This window comes from Mercurialis annua, linkage group LG5, assembly GCF_937616625.2.
Source record: "Mercurialis annua linkage group LG5, ddMerAnnu1.2, whole genome shotgun sequence".
Classification (NCBI taxonomy): Eukaryota; Viridiplantae; Streptophyta; class Magnoliopsida; order Malpighiales; family Euphorbiaceae; genus Mercurialis; species Mercurialis annua.
Window position 1 is genome coordinate 43,348,062 of NC_065574.1, and position 22,917 is coordinate 43,370,978.

The following is a 22,917-nucleotide window of genomic DNA, read 5'->3' on the forward strand; positions in this document are numbered from 1 at the left end:
TCTCTAAACCACGGGCAAGAAACCCTCTGATGTTTAGAAACGGACACAAAACCCCCTTATCTTTGGTTTTTTGTTTTTTTCTAAATTAAAATTAGGGGTCTTTTGGGTGTTTGAAATTTTTAAGGTATTTTGATGACGTGGCGCTGTCAGTTTTTTTGTTTTTTAAAGAATGACAGTTGACTGAAAATGACGGCCAGAGGTATTTTCGTCCTCAAGGGGTTTAGCGAGCGCCGTCACAAAGATCAGAGGATTTTGTGATCGTTTTTAAACATCAGAGGGTTTTGTGATCGAACCCCCAAAAATCAGGGGCCATGAGTGATTATTAGCCAAATAATCGATAATTTAAAATTTTATTTTTGATTGGATTTCAATTCCTTACGGTACAGAAGCAATCTATATCTATATACTTATATAATTGAGAGGAACAACCGAGCCCTCGCATTAATTCCTATAAAATAGAGCGCTCTCATTGATTCCTACAAAATAGAGCATTCTCGTTGATTCTCAGCAAATAGAAAATTCTCATGAGTTCCCACTTTATCTAAACTACTAAATAAAAATTATGATTAATAAGTAATTTTTATTAGTTTTTCAAATTAAATAAAATATTTATTTTTTGACTTTATAAGTTGCAAAATATTAAACACTGTCCATTTTTTGTATAATCTGTTTCAACAATATAATTACTAAATAGTTATTAATTAGATTCCGTGCAAACGCACGAGTTTACTTATATAATTGAGAGGATCAACGGAGCCCTCTCATTCATTCTCACCAAATATAGTATTCTCATCAGTTCCCACCTTTACTAAACTACTTGTGTTACTTTAATTATTTTAACAAAATTATTATTATTTTTGTTCATATTTTACCCGGTACAAAGTTACTTATTTCATAATTTTACTTGATAGAAAACTATTTGTTTTTACCATATACAAAACGTTAATTTAGTAATCACAAGTTTCCTAATTTACATCCAACTCTAAAACCCAAAAGAGATACAAAACTTGAAAATCTAGCAACTGGTGATTAAAAAAAAGTTAAAAGTTTTCTAGCAAGAATTAAAGCAGTCGATCAAAATCCATTAAAGAGAAGGTAAATCTTTAAATTCAATATATATATGTTCTCTCTCGCCCAAGCCTGCCACCGCTGCCCCTCCACGACCACGCCGTCGCTGCCCCTCCACGACCACGCCGCCGCTGCTATCTCCTCCACTCCGACGCCATTTGAGTGTAATATTTTAAAATTATATTTATATGTATAGATCTAGTATTTTATATGTATAAATCTATAACTTGTGTGTATAAATTTATGATTTGTGTGTATAGATTTAGGATTTATTGTTGTATGTATAGATCTATTCAGTTTGTTTTTTGATTTTCAGTTTGGCTTCATCTTCATCTTCTCAGATTTTCAGATTTGATATTTTCATTCTCAGATCTGTTTTTTTTTTAAAAAAACTCGTATGTAATATCCACGTTAATTTAGTAATCACTGGGAAGGAAAGGACGACCCACTTTCGCCAATCGTCAAAAGCATTGAAATATCTTCGGCGGTAGAGGCGAACTTCTCTAGCGGAGGGATCTTTGCCGGCAGCGGAGGCGATCTTCAGCGGTCCAATTGAGGTGATCTTTAGCGGCAGTAGTAGAACGAGAAGCGGCGGATCGGTGGTAGATTCAGTTATGTTGGCAGTAAGATTCTTTAGGTTTTGTTACGTGGATTTGTGGCTTCTAATTAATTTCATATAATTTTGATGGAGAATGGAATTTGAATTCAACAACCCAAAAGTGAATGGGTATTGATGTGCAGGTTAATCTTTTGATTTTTCTCCAAGTTAGTAGTTTATCACATCTGCATCTTCTTATCTCTTAATTCGGTAATTATAAAAGTAGCAGGTCAAGTCTCTTTCCCATGAAAGAGTTATTTTATTTCTTATTTTTGTTGTTTTTGTATATAAAAATGTAAGCTTTTTATTTTGATTTATTAGAATTGTAAAGCTAGTAAATTTGTTGAATGATTGTAAAGTGATTAACTACTAGCTGTTGTGATTAACAACATTTCATCGCGACTCTCTATTTTTGCATTAGCATGTTAGCATATGATACTAAATCTCAAAAAAATGACACTATGTTATGGGTGTTAATGCGTTTTTAGGTGATTTCTAGTGATTATGTCCCACGTGCATATTGTATCTATACATTATTAATTAATTTATTGTTGTTCTAAACAATGTCAATCTCAAAAATTTAAGCAATAGTATGATGAAGTTAACTTAAATGTTTGATGTAGGTTAATTACCTTTTGATAACTATGAAAAAGTGATAAGAAGTTCATGAAATTATAATTAAACTCTTATGATAATATTATAATAACATTATGATAAGCTAATGATAAGTTTATGATAATAGCATGATAAATTTATGATAATATCATGATAAGATTTTGATAATATTATGATAATGTAATGATATAGTTATGATAAATTAAGAACGTAAAACAAGTTTGCGCAATAATATTATGATAATATAATGATATAGTTATAATAAAGAACGTAAAATAAATTTGCATAATAATATTATGATAATATTATGATACAGTTATGATAATATTATGACAAGTTCATGATAAAAGTTATGACAAGGTTATGATAATATTATAATAAGGTCATGATAATATTATGATAAGCCTATGATATAAGATTAGAGATGAAAAATAATTTATGCAATTTTTTGATAAGGTTATGATAATATTATTATAATGTTATGATAAGATTACGATAAAGTACGTAAAATAATTTTGGATGATAAGATTATGATAATATTATGATAATGTTATATATGATAATATTATGATAATATTATTGATAAGTTTATGATAAGTTTATGTTAAGATAGTGATATTATTATGATAAGGTTATGATAAAATTAAACTAATATTACGATAAATTTATTATAAAGTACGTAAAATGATTTTGCATAATTTTATTATGATAATATTATGATAAAGATATTGCTATAAAAATATTTTTAATTACGTAAAATAACTTATGCAACAAATTTGAAAATATTATAATAAAGTTAATGGTAATATTATGATAAGGGTATGTTAACATTATGATAATATTCTGATATTATTATGAAAATATTGTCTAATTATAATTAGGTTGTGATAATAGTATGGTAAAATACGTAAAATATTTTTCTATAGTAAAATTATTGTAAAATTATGAAAAAAATCATTTTTTACAACTTTTTTTATAGTTATGCTGACATATATTAATTATAAATTGAAATTGACATTAAATAATAAAAATATTTTTTTTATATAGAATGACTCTTAATTATAGTGATAATTTTGATATTTATATACACTGCTAAAGTAAAACAGTGTATTTAAATAGTATCACTCTTTTGTTTAATTGATTTATTACCATAAGGTCCATAAGTTTGATGCATTGTCAGCAAAATAAATTTATTTAATTTTAATTATTGCATTGTCAGTAAATGAACCATTATGGAATTTGCAATTGTGTTTTTGATCATGCGTGCACGTGTGGAGAGAAAGAGAGAGGGAGTAAAAGGGAAAGAAAGAGGGAGCGCGTGTTATTACCATTAGAATAAAATAATAAATATTCAGGATATAAAGAGTAAAACAATGAAAAGGCTGAAACGGTGATGTATTTTTTGTATGTTTTCCGCGCTGAGGTATTATTTACAAATATAATTTTAATTTAGGTAAATTCATAACTTTCTCTTAATTAATAGCCAAGTTGTCTCTTTACATAATCTTTATAGTAGTGTTGACATCGGCCCAAAAAACATGGCTATCGAGTGATGGACTGCCAAGAAAGAGAGCATAATGGGCTGTAATGGGATCGGGCCCATATTAGCTATTTTTATTATTGCCTTTTTATTTTTAGCTGAGTTAGACTTTTAGTCTTATCAGGTTAGGGTTTAATTAAGTGTTTTAGTTTTAATTCGCTTCCTTTTCCTATTATTAGGGGATTTGTCCCTATAAATAGTGATTTTATCAAATTAATAAAGTCTACACAATTTCATCAAAAAACACAAATCAAAGCTCAGACTTTTCTATCTTAATCTCCGGATTAAACCCTTAACTTAGAAGTAGTTGGAAATCAATCCCGCTTAGTTTTCTGAACCTCCAGAGCGATACTAGTAATTTTAGTTTAATTGGTTACTATTGTTCTTTTGTGTGACCTGATTGAAATTCGAGTTTTCGATTAAAGCATCAAACCGAAACAGTTCCCATTATCAAATTCAAAGATTTGAGTTTGGAAGTTTTTCCTGCGAACATCTTTTGGCGACTCCACTGGGGACACGTTTATGGTTAGCACAAAAATCGGAACACCGAAAGACGATCAGAGATACACTAGATCGGTTACCCGAGAGTTACAAGAGAGAAAACGGTTGTTCCCCGGCAATTACGATTCAGATATTGAAGAAATAATGGCCAAAGATAAAACGACCGCGACCACTCAAAAAACTACGATCTCGCAAGAGACCGTATCTGAAAATTCGGCCAGAGATCCTTCTTCGAGACAAGAAGATGATTCGGTCGATTATTCACGAGACCTACCACCAAGTCGTCCGTCTCTCACACATGCCAATTTTACTTCTATGCGAAATGAAATTGCTGGAGAAAATCGGCTCATGTTTGATGGAGTTATGAATCAAATGGCGTCAGTGATCAAGACAATGATGACCGATCATGTAGTCTTGCAGCGAGAGATCAGAGCAGATGTCAAATCCATGTCAAACGCAATAGAAAGTATGACCAAGATCATGACTGGACAACACATTGCTGAGACAACCAACCGAAGGGTTGATCTCATTCAGCCGCCGATCCGAATTAATTCACAAAACCCACAGGCCGATCAAACCCAGTCATCGGCTAGATCGGGGATGCATTATGGATCGGTGAAGATCTTGTCACGAGACGATATTGAAACAAGTCTCGCAAGTGAACATATTTCACAGAGACCTGGCAAGGAAGTGGTGAACGAACCTCTTATAAATTTGCAGAACCCTGTGAAAGAGAATTCTTCTCACATATCAGCAAAGGGAGAAGATGGAAGATATGATCGAACCCAACTTTTAGATGAACTTGAAAGATTGGGCGTTGATTGCAGGCCGACACCTCGGCCATCATATGTCAAGCCATACCCTGATTGGATCGACAAATTGTATCCCTTCCCAAGAGGATACAAGGTCCCAGAATTTAGTCTTTTCTCTAGAGAGGAAAAAGGACAATCGACAGTCGAGCACATTGCCAGGTTTTCCGCGCAATGTGGAGAAGCGGGAGCACATGATTTTTGGAAGTTGAGACTATTCGCTAGTTCATTAACAAAAATGGCGTTCACTTGGTATTCACATCTAACACCAGGTTCGATTGGTACATGGAAAGATCTCGAGGAGAAATTCCATGAAGAGTTTTATCGTGCCCCACCCGATGTCACACTGGCCGATCTAGCTCGTATCTCTCAACTGCCAAACGAATCCATGGAAAGATACATATCAAGGTTCCGCAATTTGAGAACCCGCTGCCAAACCAGCATTGCCGAGTCGGATTGCGGTCCTATGGTGATCAAAGGAATGGACTTCGCAATGAGGGAGCATTTCGAGGGACATCGTTTCAGAGATTTGTTTGAGCTCACCAATCGAGTGACCAGCTATGAAAGGCTCTTGGTGGAGAAAGAACAGAGGAGAGGTTCGTCAAAAGGAACTTACTATAGAGACCAACTCGATGTGGCCGTCGTCACGGACGATAGCGATTGCGAGTCTGATGAAGATGTTTGCATGGCTGAATTCCTAGCGAAAAAACCACAAGAGTGCTCGGCTTTGAGAAAGCCAAGATTTCAGAAGAAGAATAAAAGCGCCGCCATTTAGAAAGATTATTCCTTCGATCTAACAAAGGCGGACGAAATATTTGATGCTTTGCTCATAGACGATCAGATAATTCTGGGAGAAGGTAACGTAATTCCTTCGGCAGACCAAAGGGTTGGAAAAGAGTATTGCAAATATCACAACTCTTGGAGACACAGCACAAATAACTGTGTTATCTTCAGAAATGTGATTCAAAAAGCAATAACCGAAGGCAAACTTTTATTCCCAACCAAAAAGGAGGCCGAAGCAAAATGTATTACCATTAATACGATTCGGCCAAATTTCGAGCGAGCATTGGGGAGCGGACGTGTGTTGGAAAAATGGGACCCGAAGAAACCAAAGTTTCGGGTAGATGAGAAACAGGTATGGAAACCACGTCTCAAGAACGAGACGTCCAATAAGAGCGTGTTTGAACAAATATCTGAAGTCCAATGCCCTTCGTGCAAGACCTGTTTTAAAGCGGAACACAATATGTGTCGAGCCAATCCTAAGACATTTTAACCAAAGGCTCCCACGAGAGAATGGAAGAAGCATGAACCAAAAAGGGAAGAAGGAGTCACGGTTTTCAGAAGAATGTTTCGGCCCACAGAGGAACAACCTCATTTGAGCAAGACTCAAAAACGGCGTATGCAAAGGATGAGGCAAGATTCCCGAAAGTTAGCCGATTCAAAAATGAAGCAAGGATCGTCAACAGCTAGGGACTTCCTACCTGTTAAAAGGCGACTGACGTTCCCAAACGAATCAGCTGGACGCATGAGCGATCACGACACGCTCAATCGCAAGGATAATACCAGAGACCATTGCGAGCCAGCTATTAATGTTCCAATGTCTCCGTTGAAGAAGATCAGAAAGATCTGGGTAGAGAAAAAATCAGCAAAGCCGATCGAGCAGCAAAAAATGACGACCGACGAGTTGGTGATCGCAGATGAACCTAAAACACCCAAAATGTCGTACAAAGACGTGGTCGTTTCAACAACCGATGGTCAATTGCGAGCTAGGGGTGTTAGGGAAGTGCCACATGAGGTTCATGTCGTTACTTTGCCTGAGTCATTTCGGTGCAAGCCCGGACAGAAAGGCATCTTAGATGGAGATGTGGTTGTGCCCGAAGAAAGTAGTGCTGAAAAATCAGCCGTTGTGTCTCTCAGCAAACCACCACGACGGATGACAAGACATATTTGGCCCTTGTATATAAAGGCCGATGTTAATAGCATCCCAGTTAATAGAGTGCTCATTGACAATGGAGCTGGAGTTAACATATTGCCCGCCAAAATGCTTAAGAAATTAGGCATCAATCGCGATGAACTGGAGCCAACCGATGTTTATATGATCGATTTCGCAGGAGGCGAAACGCCAGCAGAGGGTTACATAACTCTGAAAACTAAGATCGGTCGAGTCGAAACCGAAGAAGGATTTTTTGTTGTCAACGCAAGGAGTAACTACAATATTTTACTCGGACGAGATTGGATCCACTCCAATATGTGCATTCCATCAACAATGCACCAGATGTTGATAATGTGGCGCGAAGATGGAATAGCTGAAGTAGTGCAAGGCGACCCAAACCCGTTTGGAGAAGATTCTAATTGTTTGGAGGCACTGTTGTATGATGATCAAGTGAAAGACATACAATCATTGAGTGCGAAATGCAACAACACTCCACGGATTGTCTTAACTTCAGATCGGCCTGTGACAGTCACACTCGGGGGCAAAGGCCGATCATCCATACTGCATAAATCCGATGATTAGTAAACACAAGATAATTAGAGAGAAAGTTTGCATACTCTCCGACAATTATGCGGTGCGATCAGCGGGATGTATCTATGAAGACGAAGGACAAGATCCGACAGGGGCCCTTCAAATAGTCGATTTACAAATAGCGTCGGGCAAATTGGATGACGATCCTGCTCAGGTGCAAGACACGCTGATAGAAGTTGACATGGGATCCGGAGTACAAACCAAGCCTATGTTTCAGTGATCGCTTTATTGCGAGAATTCAAAGATTGTTTCGCGTGGTCATATGAAGAAATGTCAGGATTGGACCGATCCGTTGTTGAACATAAGTTACCACTAAAGGCTGGTTTCAAGCCGTTTCGGCAGCCTCCGAGACGTATGTCAAAAAAAGTGGAGACACTGGTTCATGACGAAATTAGACGGCTCAAAGCAGCTGGATTTATCAGAGAAGCCAAATATACAGAGTGGTTATCTAACATTGTCCCGGTCATGAAAAAGAATGGTAAATTGAGAGTTTGTGTCGATTTCAGGAACTTAAATTTAGCCACGCCGAAAGACGAATATCCAATGCCCATTGCAGATATGATGGTTGATGGCGCGGCCGGACACACCATTTTAAGTTTCCTCGATGCACACTCTGGTTATAATCAAGTCCCGATCGACGAAAAAGATGTATCCAAAACAGCATTTCGTTGTCCAGGGCCGATCGGCACATACGAATGGGTTGTTATGCCTTTCGGCCTAAAGAATGCTGGGGCCACTTATCAGAGAGCGATGAATAAAATGTTTGCAGGTTTGGATTGTCTGGAAATTTATATAGATGATGTGGTCATCAAGTCATAGACCAGCGAACAACATTTGACCAACCTGAGAGATACCTTTGTCAGAATGAGAGAAAATGGCTTGAAGATGAATCTTTTAAAATGTGCGTTCGGTGTATCAGCTGGTAACTTCCTAGGTTTTCTAGTTCACCAAAGGGGGGTAGAAGTTGATAAAAACAAAGCGCATGCGATCATAAATGCTGAACCTCCTAAAACCAAGAAGCAACTTCAGAGATTGATCGGCCAAATTAATTTTTTGAGGCGATTCATTTCAAACACAGCGGGCCGATTAAGAAGTTGGAGAACATTACTGAAGGCCGGAGGAACATCTCAGTTCGTTTGGACAGAAGAGCAACAAAAAGTCTTTGACGAGATCAAGACTTATTTAGTCAAGCCTCCAGTCATGATGCCTCCTAAGCAGGGACATCCGTTATTATTATATATTTCGGCAGCCCACGAATCGTTAGGATGCATGTTGGCACAGGAAGATCAAGGAGTCGAAAGATCGGTTTATTATCTGAGTAAAAGCCTAACTGACACAGAAATTCGATATTCTACTATCGAGAAGCTATGTCTATGTCTTTATTTTACATGCTGTAAATTAAGATATTACATGCTTCCGGTAGTGGTATATGTTTTATCTCAAACAAATGTGATCAAATACATTCTGTCTCGACCTTATCTGAGAAATCGGCTTGGAAAATGGGCTATTGCAATGTCAGAATTCACTTTAGTATATGTTCCACAAAAAGCCGTTAAGGGACAAGCACTAGCAGATTTTTTAGCCGATCATCCCAACATCCCAATCAAGGAGGTAGCTTGCTTCGATCTAATTCCGTGGAAGCTTTGGTTTGACGGATCTAAAACTAATAAAGGGACAGGTGCATGGATATTAATTGTCTCGCCGCAAGACTTGGTTTTTCGAATGTCCTTTTCACTAACATTCCAATGCACTAATAATCAAGCGGAGTACGAAGCGCTGATCATTGGATTGGAAGTCCTGGCCGAGCTAGGAGCTAAAGCGATTCAAGTAAAAGGAGACTCCTTGTTAGTTATTAAGCAAGTTATTGGCGAATTCAAATGCGAATCAGACGTCTTGATTAAGTACTGCAATAAAGCCAAACACCTCATGGATGGTTTCTCCAAAACATGGATAGAGTTCACGGAAAGAGCAGAAAATGAAGAGGCGAACAACTTAGCCCAGCATGGAAGTGGATACAAAATCATGGCAGGTTTTGAGGTTATTGAGAGAACAACGCCTTGTCTTCACACTAGGGGCATAGTACCAGATGATTGCAGATCGGCATATCACTTGGACACGACGGCCGATTGGAGGAAAGAATTGATCGACTGGTTTAGACATCCAGACCCGACGAATCGGCGAATCAGAATGTTGGCCACCAACTATGTGATTCTAGCTGACGAATTGTACAAACGATGTCGGGAAGGTCTATTGTTCAGATGTGTAGGACCAAAAGAAGCTATGTTGGTCATGGCTGAAGTTCATGAAGGAATCTCGGGGGCACATCAAGCTGGGCCAAGAATGAGGTGGTTAATACACAAATACGGCTTTTATTGGCCGAAAATGGAACAAGATTGTATCCGGTACGCCAAAGGATGTGAAGCTTGTCAGAAATTTGGACCGGTTCAACACGTTCCAGCAGACGTATTACATTCGATCATCAAGCCGTGGCCATTTAGAGGATGGGCAGTAGACCTGATCGGCAAAATTTACCCACCATCGGCGAAAGGACATACTTTCGTGATCGTTGCGACAGACTATTTCACGAAATGGGTAGAAGTCAAGCCGTTGAAATCGCCAACACAAGACGAAGTAATCAAATTTTTCAAAGAAAATTTGATTCATCGACATGGCCTTCCAGAAACTATTACGACCGATCAAGGAACTATGTTTACTGGATCGGACAATGTAGCTTTCTCGAAAGAGTACGGTTTTTAAATGATACATTCTACACCGTATTATGCCCAAGCGAATGGACAAGCAGAAGCTACAAACAAATCTATAAAGAACTGTTTGTCCAAAATGATCGAAGAAAACCCAAACCAATGGCATAGGATTTTGTCCGAAGTCGTTTGGGGGAACAGAATATCCCAGAAATCAGCCACTGGCACATCTCCATTCCGTTTGGTGTATGGATATGACGCAATGTTGCCTATGGAGCCGCGGTACATTCTGTACGACGAAAGAGACAACATACGATCTTAAAAGATGATTATGCCGATAAAATGATCTTAGAAGCATTAGATCTCGATGAAGAAAGATTGGAAGCACTTGACCATTTAGAAGCGCAAAAAAGGCGAGTCGAAAGATCGTACAATAAACGAGTCAAGGGTAAAATTTTCAAGGTTGGAGATCTGGTATGGAAAGCAATTTTGCCACTGGGGCATAAAGATCGACGTCTCGGAAAATGGAGCCCGAATTGGGAAGGACTATTTCAAATAATACAAGTCTTGTTAAGTGGCGCTTATGTCTTGACAGATATAGATGGAGAGGTGCATAACAGGTCAATTAATGGTCAATACCTCAAAAAATACGTTCCTAGTTGCTGGGAGGGTATAAATAAGGAAACCTTCCGAGACGATATGGAGTGATCCCCTTACAGTCTAAACGATATAAGGTTTTTGATCGGCCGAAACGATATTCTATAAGTTTTTAGGTGGCCGATTAAACCTGGTGCGACCATTGGAAACTTTTTAAATGTCGAGCAATCACTATCTATGTTTCGGAAATCCAGCCGAATAAAAGATGTGAACAAAAAGAAATAAATAAAATTATTTATTGTTCGGCAAATTATTATTCTTTTGCACCAAAGATCATGAATGTAATCCGGTTGATTGGCCGATAGAAAATCAGTTTTTTGTAAAAACCATCGGCCAAAAAAGTTTTAACACGGATCGGCCTTGTTGATCGACCTTATTGGCAATCAAAAAAGGCAATATGTTTCTTTTTAGTTTTTCGCTGTCTTAAACAGTTGAATAAAACGAAATTAAACATCATATGCCGATCTAGTTTACAAACACTAAAACACATGGTTTGTCAAAATCCAGGATAACACTTGTTCGAACTACGGCAAAATAAACATTTTTGGTTGCAAACACAAAAAACAGAAATGTTATCAAACTCATACAACGCCGGTCACACGGCATTAAAAAGATCACCGACCAAGTTCCTCATCTCACTATATCCCTTGCAAGCATCGTCATACTTGGCTTGATCGGCCTTCAGCTCATCCTTGATAGAAGATCGGCGCGCAATGAGTTGTTTCGCCTCGGTTACAGTTGATGTGAACTTAGCTTTCACTGGTAGATGAAGTTCTTCCTTGATTGCCAGCTCTCTTTGAAGTTCTTCAATCTTGTTGCACAACTCTTGTATCGCCTGGGTAGAAGCATCAACTTCAGGAGCCATTTTCTTCGCCTCTTCACGAAGACGGCCGATCTTCCCATCTGCTTCCTCCTTCTTCTTTTTCTTGCTCTCATAAGAACGGCGTATCGACCCGCAAGACTCAAGTGTTTCTTTGATAACCGAAAAGTCGCTGTTAGCAACAGCTATGGCCGAATGACCATTGGGGTTGATGAGATCGGTGTTCGGAAATTTGGCTAAGAGAGAGACCGCCGATCGCAATTCCTCCATGTCTTGATCATTCTCAAAAACCTTCAATCCTTTTGGCTTTAAACGACGGATCACTTCAATTTTGGCATCAAGTAGAAGGAGAGAGTCATCAGGTTCACCGGATTGATCACTACAATCAGAAGTGATGTCGTCTTCTTGTAACGAAGTTTCTTTCTCGACGTCAGAATTTAAGATATCATCCAACTCTTCAAGAGCTGTCTTCTGCAAGAACGAAAAATCCAAACAATTGCCAAGCGAAGTACTTAATACAAAGGATTGCAATGTTGGAAATGTAAACATAAAGACATACCACTTGCGCCGAAGCAGCAGATGAAGGATGACTTGGAATGATCGGCACAGTGGGAGATCGGTTGATGGTCTTGGTCGACGACGAAGTACGAGTGCGAATGGTGATCTTGGTCCGATTGCTCTTTTGTTGCTGCGGTTCAGAAGCAGGACGGATAGGAGACGAACCGTCGATCGGCAGCAAGTCATCTTCTTCAACCAAATTGCGCACGACGGGAGTTGGGATGTTTGGACGGTCAGAAGGGGAGCCGAAATCAAATGGCATATCGTCTTCGTCGATCAAATGAGGAGTTTCGTTAGCAACGGTCTTGAGAGCTTTCGGTTTCACGGCCGCCTTCTTTGGTTTACCACCAGTATGAATTGGACGTTTCTTGGATTGTGAGGTTGCTTCCGAGGTCGATCTCGTCGCGAGAGATTTGTTCTTAATGGTCTCGGTAGCTGCATATACATTTTTTATCATAAGTAAAAAGTTGAACAAGTTTATAAAAAATCAAATAACGGAATTTACCTTGATCGACATCATTACCTTTCGCTTGCTTGGATGGATCGCCCTGCAAAAGAAAAACATCTTCGTGAGAAGCTTTGCGTTTAATGGGGGGAAGATAAAAATCATGGCGAGCCAACACTTCTGTAACCGAATGGGTGAAATGTCGGTTAACAAAATCTTGCCACCAGGAATCAAATGATGGATCGGCTACGGGGTGACTCTCGGGATACGGGATAGTCTTGCACTGAACGAGGTATTGTTTGTTCAACAGAAACAATTCTTGTATGTCGATCATACTTGCCAGTCTCGGTCTAGAACGATCTCGTTGATTCCAATATATTTGAAGTGGGCAAGGCAAGCCTTGAGGCCGACCGAACTGGCGTGCATAATAGTGAGCAAAATATCCTTCACAACCGCTAGACAAGTACGTAAGTCCCAGAAACAAATTCCTGGCTCGGAATGCACTCATCCAGTTGACCCACCAAGAATTCCTTTTCTCTTGATTTACTACGCGAAGGTCGGTTCTAAACCCATATCCGAGCCACAAAGGAGGAAGCGTCAATAACGGGCAGAACAGTTCCGGCGATCAGCTGTCCGTGGTAGAGAAGAAACTGATGACTTGATCGACGGTAGACATGAGTGGTCGACATTGTAGCAAGGTAAATCCATGACATGAACCCTCAACACGGTCGGTAATTTGTATTAATTCAGGAAAATACATAGTTAACCACATCTGAAGTACCCAAATTGGACCATTTGGAACCTTATGCGAGCTCGGATCGGCACATGGAATCATCTCGTGCAAGCCACGATAGATCAAAGCTAGTATATATTCCCCAAGGTTCAGTTTTACTCCGTCGGCAAGGGCAACATCAATCCGTTGGTATTCTTTGGTTACCTTGTAAGCTGTAGAACATACCACGAATTTACAAAGAAAGTAAGTAAGAAAAGCAATATGTTCTTCGCGATCCGGAACATCGGTGGTTTGTTGGCAATCTTTCAAAAATCTACCAAAATTCAGAGACGACCGTGCCGGACCCGTGTCAAGTGTAGAAGAAGTGGGAGAGAGTTCTAGAGTGATCCTGTGATCGGAGATATGCATGTTGAGCATACATGAAATGTCTAGCAAAGTAATCGACATCGGACCAAACTTGAAAGCAAATCCGTTGATTGATCGGGACCAAAACAAGGCTGATCCCAACAAATAATGTCTATAACACGGCATATCTATCTGTGCGAGTGCAATAAGATCTGCAATGCCAGCAGTAATCCAAGAGGCTTCATAAAAAGGTTTCAATCTAGCTATCCAAAGCTTGAAATCTGAAGAAGGGTTCGGCCAGTTTCTGAATTGTTCACCAATCCAAACGGAGGCATGATGATCGATGGCAAGGCGTGACGGACAGTGGTCATGGAACGGGAGAGCAATTTCACACAATGGAGATGGTTGTTTAAGTAAAGGACCAACATAAGTTTTATTATTTTCGGATAGAATTAATACCTCTGTAATGGCGGTTGATGCTTCTTCACGGTGACGAGTAATCTTTTCGTGAACCTTCGCCGTGATGTCAGGATCGACACGAGCCATCCTAGGAAATAAGAAAGCCAGTGTTCTTGAAGATCGACAAAAAACCAAGGTAACAGATTCGGTGATTCTTTGGCTCGGGAGTGAACAAGACGATCGACGATATTCTGGATCTACGGAGACGATCGCGAGACACGTTTCTGGATCGACGGAGACTGACAATCGGCGATGCTCTGGCTCGGGAATATTGGTGAGACGATTGGCGTTGTTTGGTTGGCGATGTTCTGGATCGGCGGAAACTAGGCGATCGGCGAAATCCTTGCTCGAGAAGTTTAATGAGACGACCGGCGGTGTTTGGACTCAATGTAACCCACGAGAGGATCGGCGATGAGTTGGCTCGTAGAGAGGGCGTGATGATCGGCGACGGGATTGGCTCGGTGGAGACAAAGCAGCAAAGCTTAGGATCGGCGGGCGTGATGATCGGCGAAAGCTTGGATAACAGATTGACGGCAGGTCGGGTGCGTGATGATCGGCGATGGGTTTTGTTCGGCAGGTTGTGAAGATCGGCGAAGCTGCTAACCCCGTGATGATCGGCGAAGGTTTGCTTTAGGGTTTAATAAAAAAAAATTTGAGAGTTTCCTTTTATAGAGTCCAAAATGAGAATGTTGAAGGATCATAAGAGGAAATAAATGCTAGGAGATGGGCCTCTTTTTAAAGAACAAGCCTATGATTTAAACAATATAAGCTTGTTGGGGGCATTGTTGACATCGGCCCAAAAAACATGGCTATCGAGTGATGGGCTGCCAAGGAAGAGAGCATAATGGGCTGTAATGGGATCGGGCCCATATTAGCTATTTTTATTATTGCCTTTTTATTTTTAGCTGAGTTAGACTTTTAGTCTTATCAGGTTAAGGTTTAATTAAGTGTTTTAGTTTTAATTCGCTTCCTTTTCCTATTATTAGGGGATTTGTCCCTATAAATAGTGATTTTATCAAATTAATAAATTCTACACAATTTCATCAAAAAACACAAATTAAAGCTCAGGCTTTTCTATCTTAATCTCCGGATTAAACCCTTAACTTAAGAGTAGTTGGAAATCAATCCCGCTTAAGTTTCTGAACCTCCGGAGCGATACTAGTAATTTTAGTTTAATTGGTTACTATTGTTCTTTTGTGTGACCTGATTGAAATTCGAGTTTTCGATTAAAGCATCAAACCGAAACAGTTCCCATTATCAAATTCAAAGATTTGAGTTTGGAAGTTTTTCCTGCGAACAAGTAGTAATCAATTTTTTCTCTTCACAATATTCAGGTGCTTCAGCATACGTGTTGCATTGTTTAATTTTTTTTCCAACTATGCTATTTGTTAAGTACTTTAGACAAGAGATGTTATGATTTCTGATTTAAAGTACTATTACGTGCTCAAAATCTATAATAACGATAAAAATTCAAATACACCTTTTATCAAATCAAACTTGCTTGCATATATTGAATTTAGGGAAAAGGGTCATTTATGCTCCTACGGTTTATCTCCAGGATCAATTAAGCCCTCAACGTCCGGAAAAGTTCAAATATGCCCCTAACGTTTTAAAATGTTGACAACCAGACCCCTAATTTTGACGTATAAATGAAACGTTAGAGGCCTGATTGTCCAAATCGGGTGTCTGATTGTTCATTTTTTAAGATGTTAGGAGCATATTTGAACTTTTTTGTACGTTGAGGGTTTACTTGATCCTAAAGTCAAACCTTAAGGGCATAAATGACCCTTTTCTCTTGAATTTATTGGCTTTGTTATTTATTACTGAGTTCTCAATTTATTGCATTATATTGAAATCAACATAAATTTTTGGAGTATTTCCTTCTAAACTACTATATGATCAGTTCCTTTTCCTTTCAATTTGATGTTCAATTCAATCGTTCTTTATTCCAAGTGAATCTGTTGGAAAGGTAATTTCTTCTCATAGCTATCAACTTATTTCTCAAATAATTAGAGGTAATATGTGTATCAGTCGGTTTAGTGAACGAACCAAAATTAAAATAACATGAACCAAAATACTATTATTTTTTATAATCAAACCGAAATTGAATTATATAAAAATTGAACTTAATTTTTTTTTTTTTTGGTTTTGGTCAGTTATTCGGTTAGCCGAATAACCATATTTTACTTCAACATTCTCCTACAAAAAAATTAAAAATTCAATCAGCGTCTCTTAACAAAAATCATGCACCAATTTTATTCACAACAATGACCATATTACCCATTTAGTTTTTTTGAAATGAATATAAACTTATAATATCATTTAAATTCCTATTTTGTTGTAGTATAACTACTCTATGATATGTCAATGACGTCAGTTTATAGCATGCATATATTAGTTTAGCTTTAGAATGATTTGCTTAAGGTTCAAATACATGAGTTTTGGATTTAAAAAAATGTTGACTGCCATTTACGTGACCTTTTATTAATATCATTTACATAGTCTTGCTTTCTTCTTACTAATTAATTTTAGATTAGTGCAAAATTATTTCATAATGTTAGAAGAGAAAGGTTTATTGTGACTTGTGAGGCTTTGAATTTCTCATTATCTTATTATTGTAGTCTTGTAGATCATAATTGGAATTGTGTATATAGCAAATTTTAGCAACTTATTTCTAAAAAATAATGATAATCTACCTAATTGTAAACTTTATGTCGTGGCAGTATAACTTTTGGATAATCATTTTTAGTTATATCGGTTATTACTTTTAGACGCATTATTTCTTTATATCATATATACTTTTAAATTCAATTTCTTTATTGCGTATTTTATATAAATTATTTTAATTATTATTATATGCTAAATATATTTGATTGTTGTTTTTTTATCTCTTTATATTTCTATTTTAAATGTGACTTTTTTCTTATATAAACATAATTATTATTTCTTAATTAAGCTACTTTTGGTATTATCTCAATCGATAACTAAAGTTATCTATTAATTAGTAGGTATTCTAATCATATATAAAGTCATAATCACACTATTAAAACAATTCAAATCCTTAGCAAACAATTTGTATCTCAATAACTGTATAAAAAAAACTTAAACATCAAGAACTATCACCAACATATACATATAGAAAGGTCTTTCGAAGTTTCTATTAATTATTAATTTTATTATTATCTATGTTACAATTTTCAATTAATTGATAGAAGCATTTATTTAACAGTTAATTAATGTTGTTGATTATAATTACTAATATTTATTCTTTTATATTATTAATACAAGAGGCATGAACAATATATTTTGTTTAGCAACGAAAGTTTCACCTTATTTAAAATATCAACAAAAATTGAGATAATTGGACAGCTAAAGTGGGAATCACATTTTGAGAGTTATAAGAATGTGTGAGCCATATTTTGGTGACACTACAAATTTGATGATATAAAAATACAATTCTGACACAAAAATTAATTGGAGATAAAAATACAATTCCAACAAAAAAAGATTATAGAAGTTTATTATGTAAAAAATGTACTCTTGAATAAATTTTCAATACTTTAAATGAATTATTATGTTACTTTATTAGTTTATAGATCCTGAAACATTACTTTATTATAATTGTTTGTATACTTTTTTTTAAAAAAAAATTATTTCAATTGTATATAACTAGATTCCGCGAAAATGCGCGGGGTTACGACTAGTACTTATATAATTGAGAGGACCAATGGAGCACACTCATTTTTTTTAACGGAAATGAACTCATTTCATTGATTACGATTAACCGACTCCTCGAGTCTCGCCTCAGAGCACACTCATTGATTCTCACCAAATAGAACATTCTCATCAGTTCCTATTTCTTTTAAACTACTTATTTATATTTTAATAGCTTTTAATCTTTATAATTGAGATAACTATTCAATAATTATAAATACATATCTTAAGTCGTTGTGTAAAATACAAATACAACTTACAAGCTTGCTGAGATTTTAAATTCAATTAAAATCTCTATAAATACAATTTAATGATAAAAGTATCATATAAATATATAAAAGTATCATATATTGATATCCCTTTTCTATAAATACTTTTTTTTATCTTATTAATTCATAAATTATAAATTATTATATTTTCTCATCATTATTTGTATGAATTTTGTTTTATAAAATATATATTATTCTAAATATATGTTAATTAGATTCCGCGCAAATGCACGGGTTTACAACTAGTTTTGATAAATCTCGAGTACACAATTCATTAATCTGATTTTAGGTCGAACTGCTATTATCCCGCCCCCCGACTTTAATATTTCATATATCTGAATCCCTTATAGAGGGGATTTTATAAGGGGATTCAGTTATATAAAACATTAAAGTAAGAGGGTAAGAGTAATTTTTCTAAATTTATAGGAAAAACAGTAAATCGGACTTAAACTCACCCGGTTAGTAATTAACCCTTATAATTACTGGGGAGATTCTGATGAAAAACAAAAAACAAAACAAAACTGGAGAAACCTTATCAATCAAATGCACTAGTGGAACAGTTAAAATACAGTAGTATGCAATCAACAGCGGTGTTATGCTCTAATTTAGGTATTGAATTAGGTTTCAATTCCTGAACTTGGTTTCCAATACTAAAAGCTTGCTGTACACTGCTTACTTCCATCTATGATCCCCAATTTGGAATGTTTGCTGTGGCTTCATTCACCATTTTCACTAAAGTTACCTGCCAGTGCCATATTACAAATAAACGTCAAGCTAACAAAACGATAACTTTAATCACATGATAATACCAGAACGGTGATTTTCTTTGTCTACGATATGGCTGCATGAAGAATGCCATGCGCATGTTTTATGGACCAAGTACGTTACACATAAACTTATCGGGTACTACATTTCAGCATTACATTTTCCGTTTTGGAAACAGTCTTAACTTTTAAAATTTTCTATTTATAACCTATTTAAAAAAAAAATGTCAGTTCACCGTTTGCCGTTTCAACATTTTCCATTTCGGTGTAGCATAGTGAGGTTATGAATTATCAAAAACAAATAAACAAACATCCTTGTGAGTGTCAACATATAACTTTTTGGTATGTCGATTCTCTCACTAGCGCCGATCTTCTTTTGCTATATGATAAGTAGGAAAAATTAAGAATCCTGTTGATAAAAATAAAAATCTCATGCGAAAGTGAAAGAAAAGCATATGCCGTGTTTTGATTGTAAGGTTGAAAATTCCATCTGTACTGGTAAGTACAAGTTAGAATGATATAGAGGGGTTCAACATACCACGCTTTCAGATACACCCGGTGGAGGCAGGGAAAGGTTTCTTGGGGGTGCGACGCTTTCATAAGATCTTTTGTCAAACCTCCATTCTCCAATCTTCCCATATGTTAGCTTACCCTGATAACAAAGCAGGAAATCCAAAACTATAATAACACCAAACAATTTTATTCTAAACTAAACTCAATATCTAGAACATAAATGATATATTTATCTCTTCACTTAATCCTTTTACAGCTGTGTCAATATGCTTCTGGGATATTACCTTCATGTCAAAGTCGCATCCGTAAGTGTAGTGAATTATGAACTTCCTGCCAACTTCTGTATCCCATGGGGGCTGACAAATGACAAAAGATTCAGACACTATTATGTAAGAGACCAGCATCAAAGTGATAACATTTAAACAAACAATACCAATTTTCAAGGTTAACGATTTTTTCAAATGAACATCCTATGTTCCGCATGAGTCATGACTTTCCTTTTAAACAATATTTTTGAAATTTTGGAACTTTATACAACTTATTTTTATAAAAATATCAATTCGCAGTTTTCTGTTTCACCGTTTCTTGATTTGGCCTTTCTATTTCCGTGCTACATAGGTCGTAAATAATGAAGGAAGAGGTCATCTAACCTGAATCATGAAGTCCTTGTATAATATATTGCTAATGCCATGAAGAGCAGATGAAACGGCATAAGCATACCTATAATCGAGCAAGAAAAGGAATTATAAGACAACGTAATGACCTACTGTAAGTCTACCAATAAAAGAGTTCACCGCACAGTCTCACATCTCAAGCACCCAGCCAAAAGCTTTATCTGTTTCAGGATCTTTCTTCATTGCTAACGAAACATTCATCCAAGTGGGAGCAATTTTCTTAAGCGATTCCTATCAGCATTTAAAAGATAGTCAGAGTGCTAAGAGCAAAGAAACAAAGACAGAAAGCTGACAAAAGCAAAATTATAGCAAAAACCTTCGCTATAATGACAGGAGAATTTCCTATAGGATCAATGTTAGTTACTGGTCCCTTGTCCTCAGGGAAGTACTTTCGGAGGACCGATTCATACTTCGTTGGCTCGATGTAAAAGAAGGGAAATGCAGCTCCAAAACCATCTTTCGACAAATTTGGTATTGGCTTAACAATAATATGATCAGGCTCTGCCATAAGTATGTAACTGGTACATGGTAAGAACAGCATGCATAAAGTCAAATCTAATGCAAATTCAAATCAATTCATCAAAGGAGTTGGAGAATTTAGTACTTCATACTCTTCTTTTATGTCTGCTTGTTGAAGCCATTGTACAAATGCCCATGGTCTGTTCAAAACTATATATCCCTGTCATGTCATTCAAGGATACAAAATCATTTCTATTCTAATTCAACTTCGATTAAAATGAACAAAATGTCAACACGGGCATCAAACTTGTACCTCGAGATCAAATAAGTCAATTTTAACTTATTTGAATCATTTAAAACCTCAAATTTGTGTTTTCCTATCAAGTTATTTTTCATTTTATCACTCAATTAGGTCATCAAACTCTCTTAATTTTGGTTAAGAAATCCTTCAAACGCGTGACTTATTTAACTGCGAGACACAAGTTTATGGATTTAATTGACTAAAAAAGTTAAAGGGTTGTAACACAAATTCGATGGCGGCGTTGACCCTTTGTTCGAACTAAAATCAATCACGAATTTTCCATCAAAATTCAAACACAACCCTGGTCAGATTATCAACTATCATCACAAACCCAGAAACAAAAAAACTGATAAGAACCAAAACCAATGAAACCCAAATTCAAAAATTGAAAAAACAAAGGACCCAGATAGAAATTTACCTGATCCATACCGGAGGGAAGAGGCTGGGCAACAAAAGTAGGGATCTCATCCATAAACTGATCACTTTTCCCAGAGTGCAAGATCCTAGTAAACCCACCCATCTCAGAATTAGGTTGATTCTGAAACTTCTTGAACCAGTAATACATAATTCTACACTGCCAAGTATTATAAACAGAGTCAGAAGAGGTCACAGCAGTGTGGAACAGTCTCTTTTTGGAGCGTTGAAGTGGCATCTTGATGATGGGGTCAGTTGTGAGAGTAGAAGGGCCATTGGGAAGGTCTTGCTTGAGAGGTGCATTAGCAGAGATGAGAATGTTGTATGTAATGAGTGCTACTGAGAATGTAATTAGCATTGAGAAGAAGATGTTTCCCCAGCCCATGATTTTGTTTTGTTTGTGATTTAAATGTCTGATTTTGGTATGTTGGTTGTGTAATGAGAGATTGATGAGTGTAGAAATGAAGAGCAAGAAGGAAGTTGGCGGCTTCTGAAAAAGTCGTCGTGGAGTTGTTGGAGAAAAACTCCCTTTTTAATTTTATTTTTAGACTTATCCCCTTAAAAACCCCCCACCTTTTAGCCCCAATTCGTTTGCACCCTCACGTTGTAAAACCACCAAATATACCCAAATTACGACCTTTCACTTTCAATTACACCCTCAAGCATTAAATTGATATCTTTTCACTTGAAAAATGTTCAAATCAATACTTTAAATTTTAGCATATATTCTAAATAGGGCTTAATGTTGTCTTTAAAACAAAAATAAAACTATTCTTTTAAATTATAAAATTTAACAATATTTTTTTACTTAATATAAATAAATATATTTATTTTATAAAAATTCATGCGGCCTCTACTCTATAAAATTAATTAACGAGATTCTGATTTTTAAATGATTTTATCGGCATTATCCGACTGGCTAAAAAATTATATTTAGTAATTTTAAAAAAGTTAAATAATTAGTCTAAATACAAACTAATTTTTAATTTTTTTAAATTAAAATTTAAAATCCCGCCCGTCTTCCTCTCGAGGAAGACGACCCAATCGTCTTCCACCATGGAAGACAAGCAGGTGCCAAAGATGAATCAACCTTCTGTGCTCCATTCTCCGCCGCTGGATGATCAGAAACTAACGGATGAGATTAATTAAGATATGATTCTGCCTCTGCTGGTTGATTCGCACTGGAATTTGACGGCACTGAGCTTGTTGTCTCCGGCGAGTTACTATTGTTTAAATTCTCACCGGCAAACACAGAAATTTTGGTTGCTCGTTCTATTAAGCCAGTATTAGTAGGAAAAGTCAAATTAGCAGCATTGAAATGAGGCGGGCTATGATTCGGGCTTGAATTGACAACGGGTCGGGTTTTGAGAGAGAAATCAGGAGAGTGAAGTAGCTCCATAGCTTTATTACGAGGTAACTCGAGAAGAGCAGTAAA

The 22,917-nt window shown here is 36.6% G+C and overlaps 2 protein-coding genes across 2 annotated transcripts; one reads left to right on the forward strand and one right to left on the reverse strand.

Annotated features, from left to right (window-relative positions):
- The first annotated feature begins 8,519 nt into the window (after positions 1–8,519).
- Positions 8,520–10,412, forward strand: LOC126681899 (uncharacterized). Its single transcript, XM_050377455.1, has one exon. The coding sequence runs from the start codon at positions 8,520–8,522 to the stop codon at positions 10,410–10,412; it is 1,893 nt and encodes a 630-aa protein (XP_050233412.1).
- Positions 10,413–18,879: 8,467 nt separating this feature from the next.
- On the reverse strand, positions 18,880–22,034 carry LOC126680911 (hydroxyproline O-arabinosyltransferase 1). The gene is made up of 8 exons (XM_050376202.2): positions 21,487–22,034; positions 20,920–20,987; positions 20,625–20,826; positions 20,442–20,539; positions 20,285–20,354; positions 19,919–19,990; positions 19,660–19,773; positions 18,880–19,099 (listed from the first exon to the last, which is right to left on the reverse strand). The coding sequence occupies exons 1-8, from the start codon at positions 21,865–21,867 to the stop codon at positions 19,040–19,042; spliced, it is 1,065 nt and encodes a 354-aa protein (XP_050232159.1). The 5' UTR covers positions 21,868–22,034; the 3' UTR covers positions 18,880–19,039.
- Between the last annotated feature and the right edge of the window lie 883 nt (positions 22,035–22,917).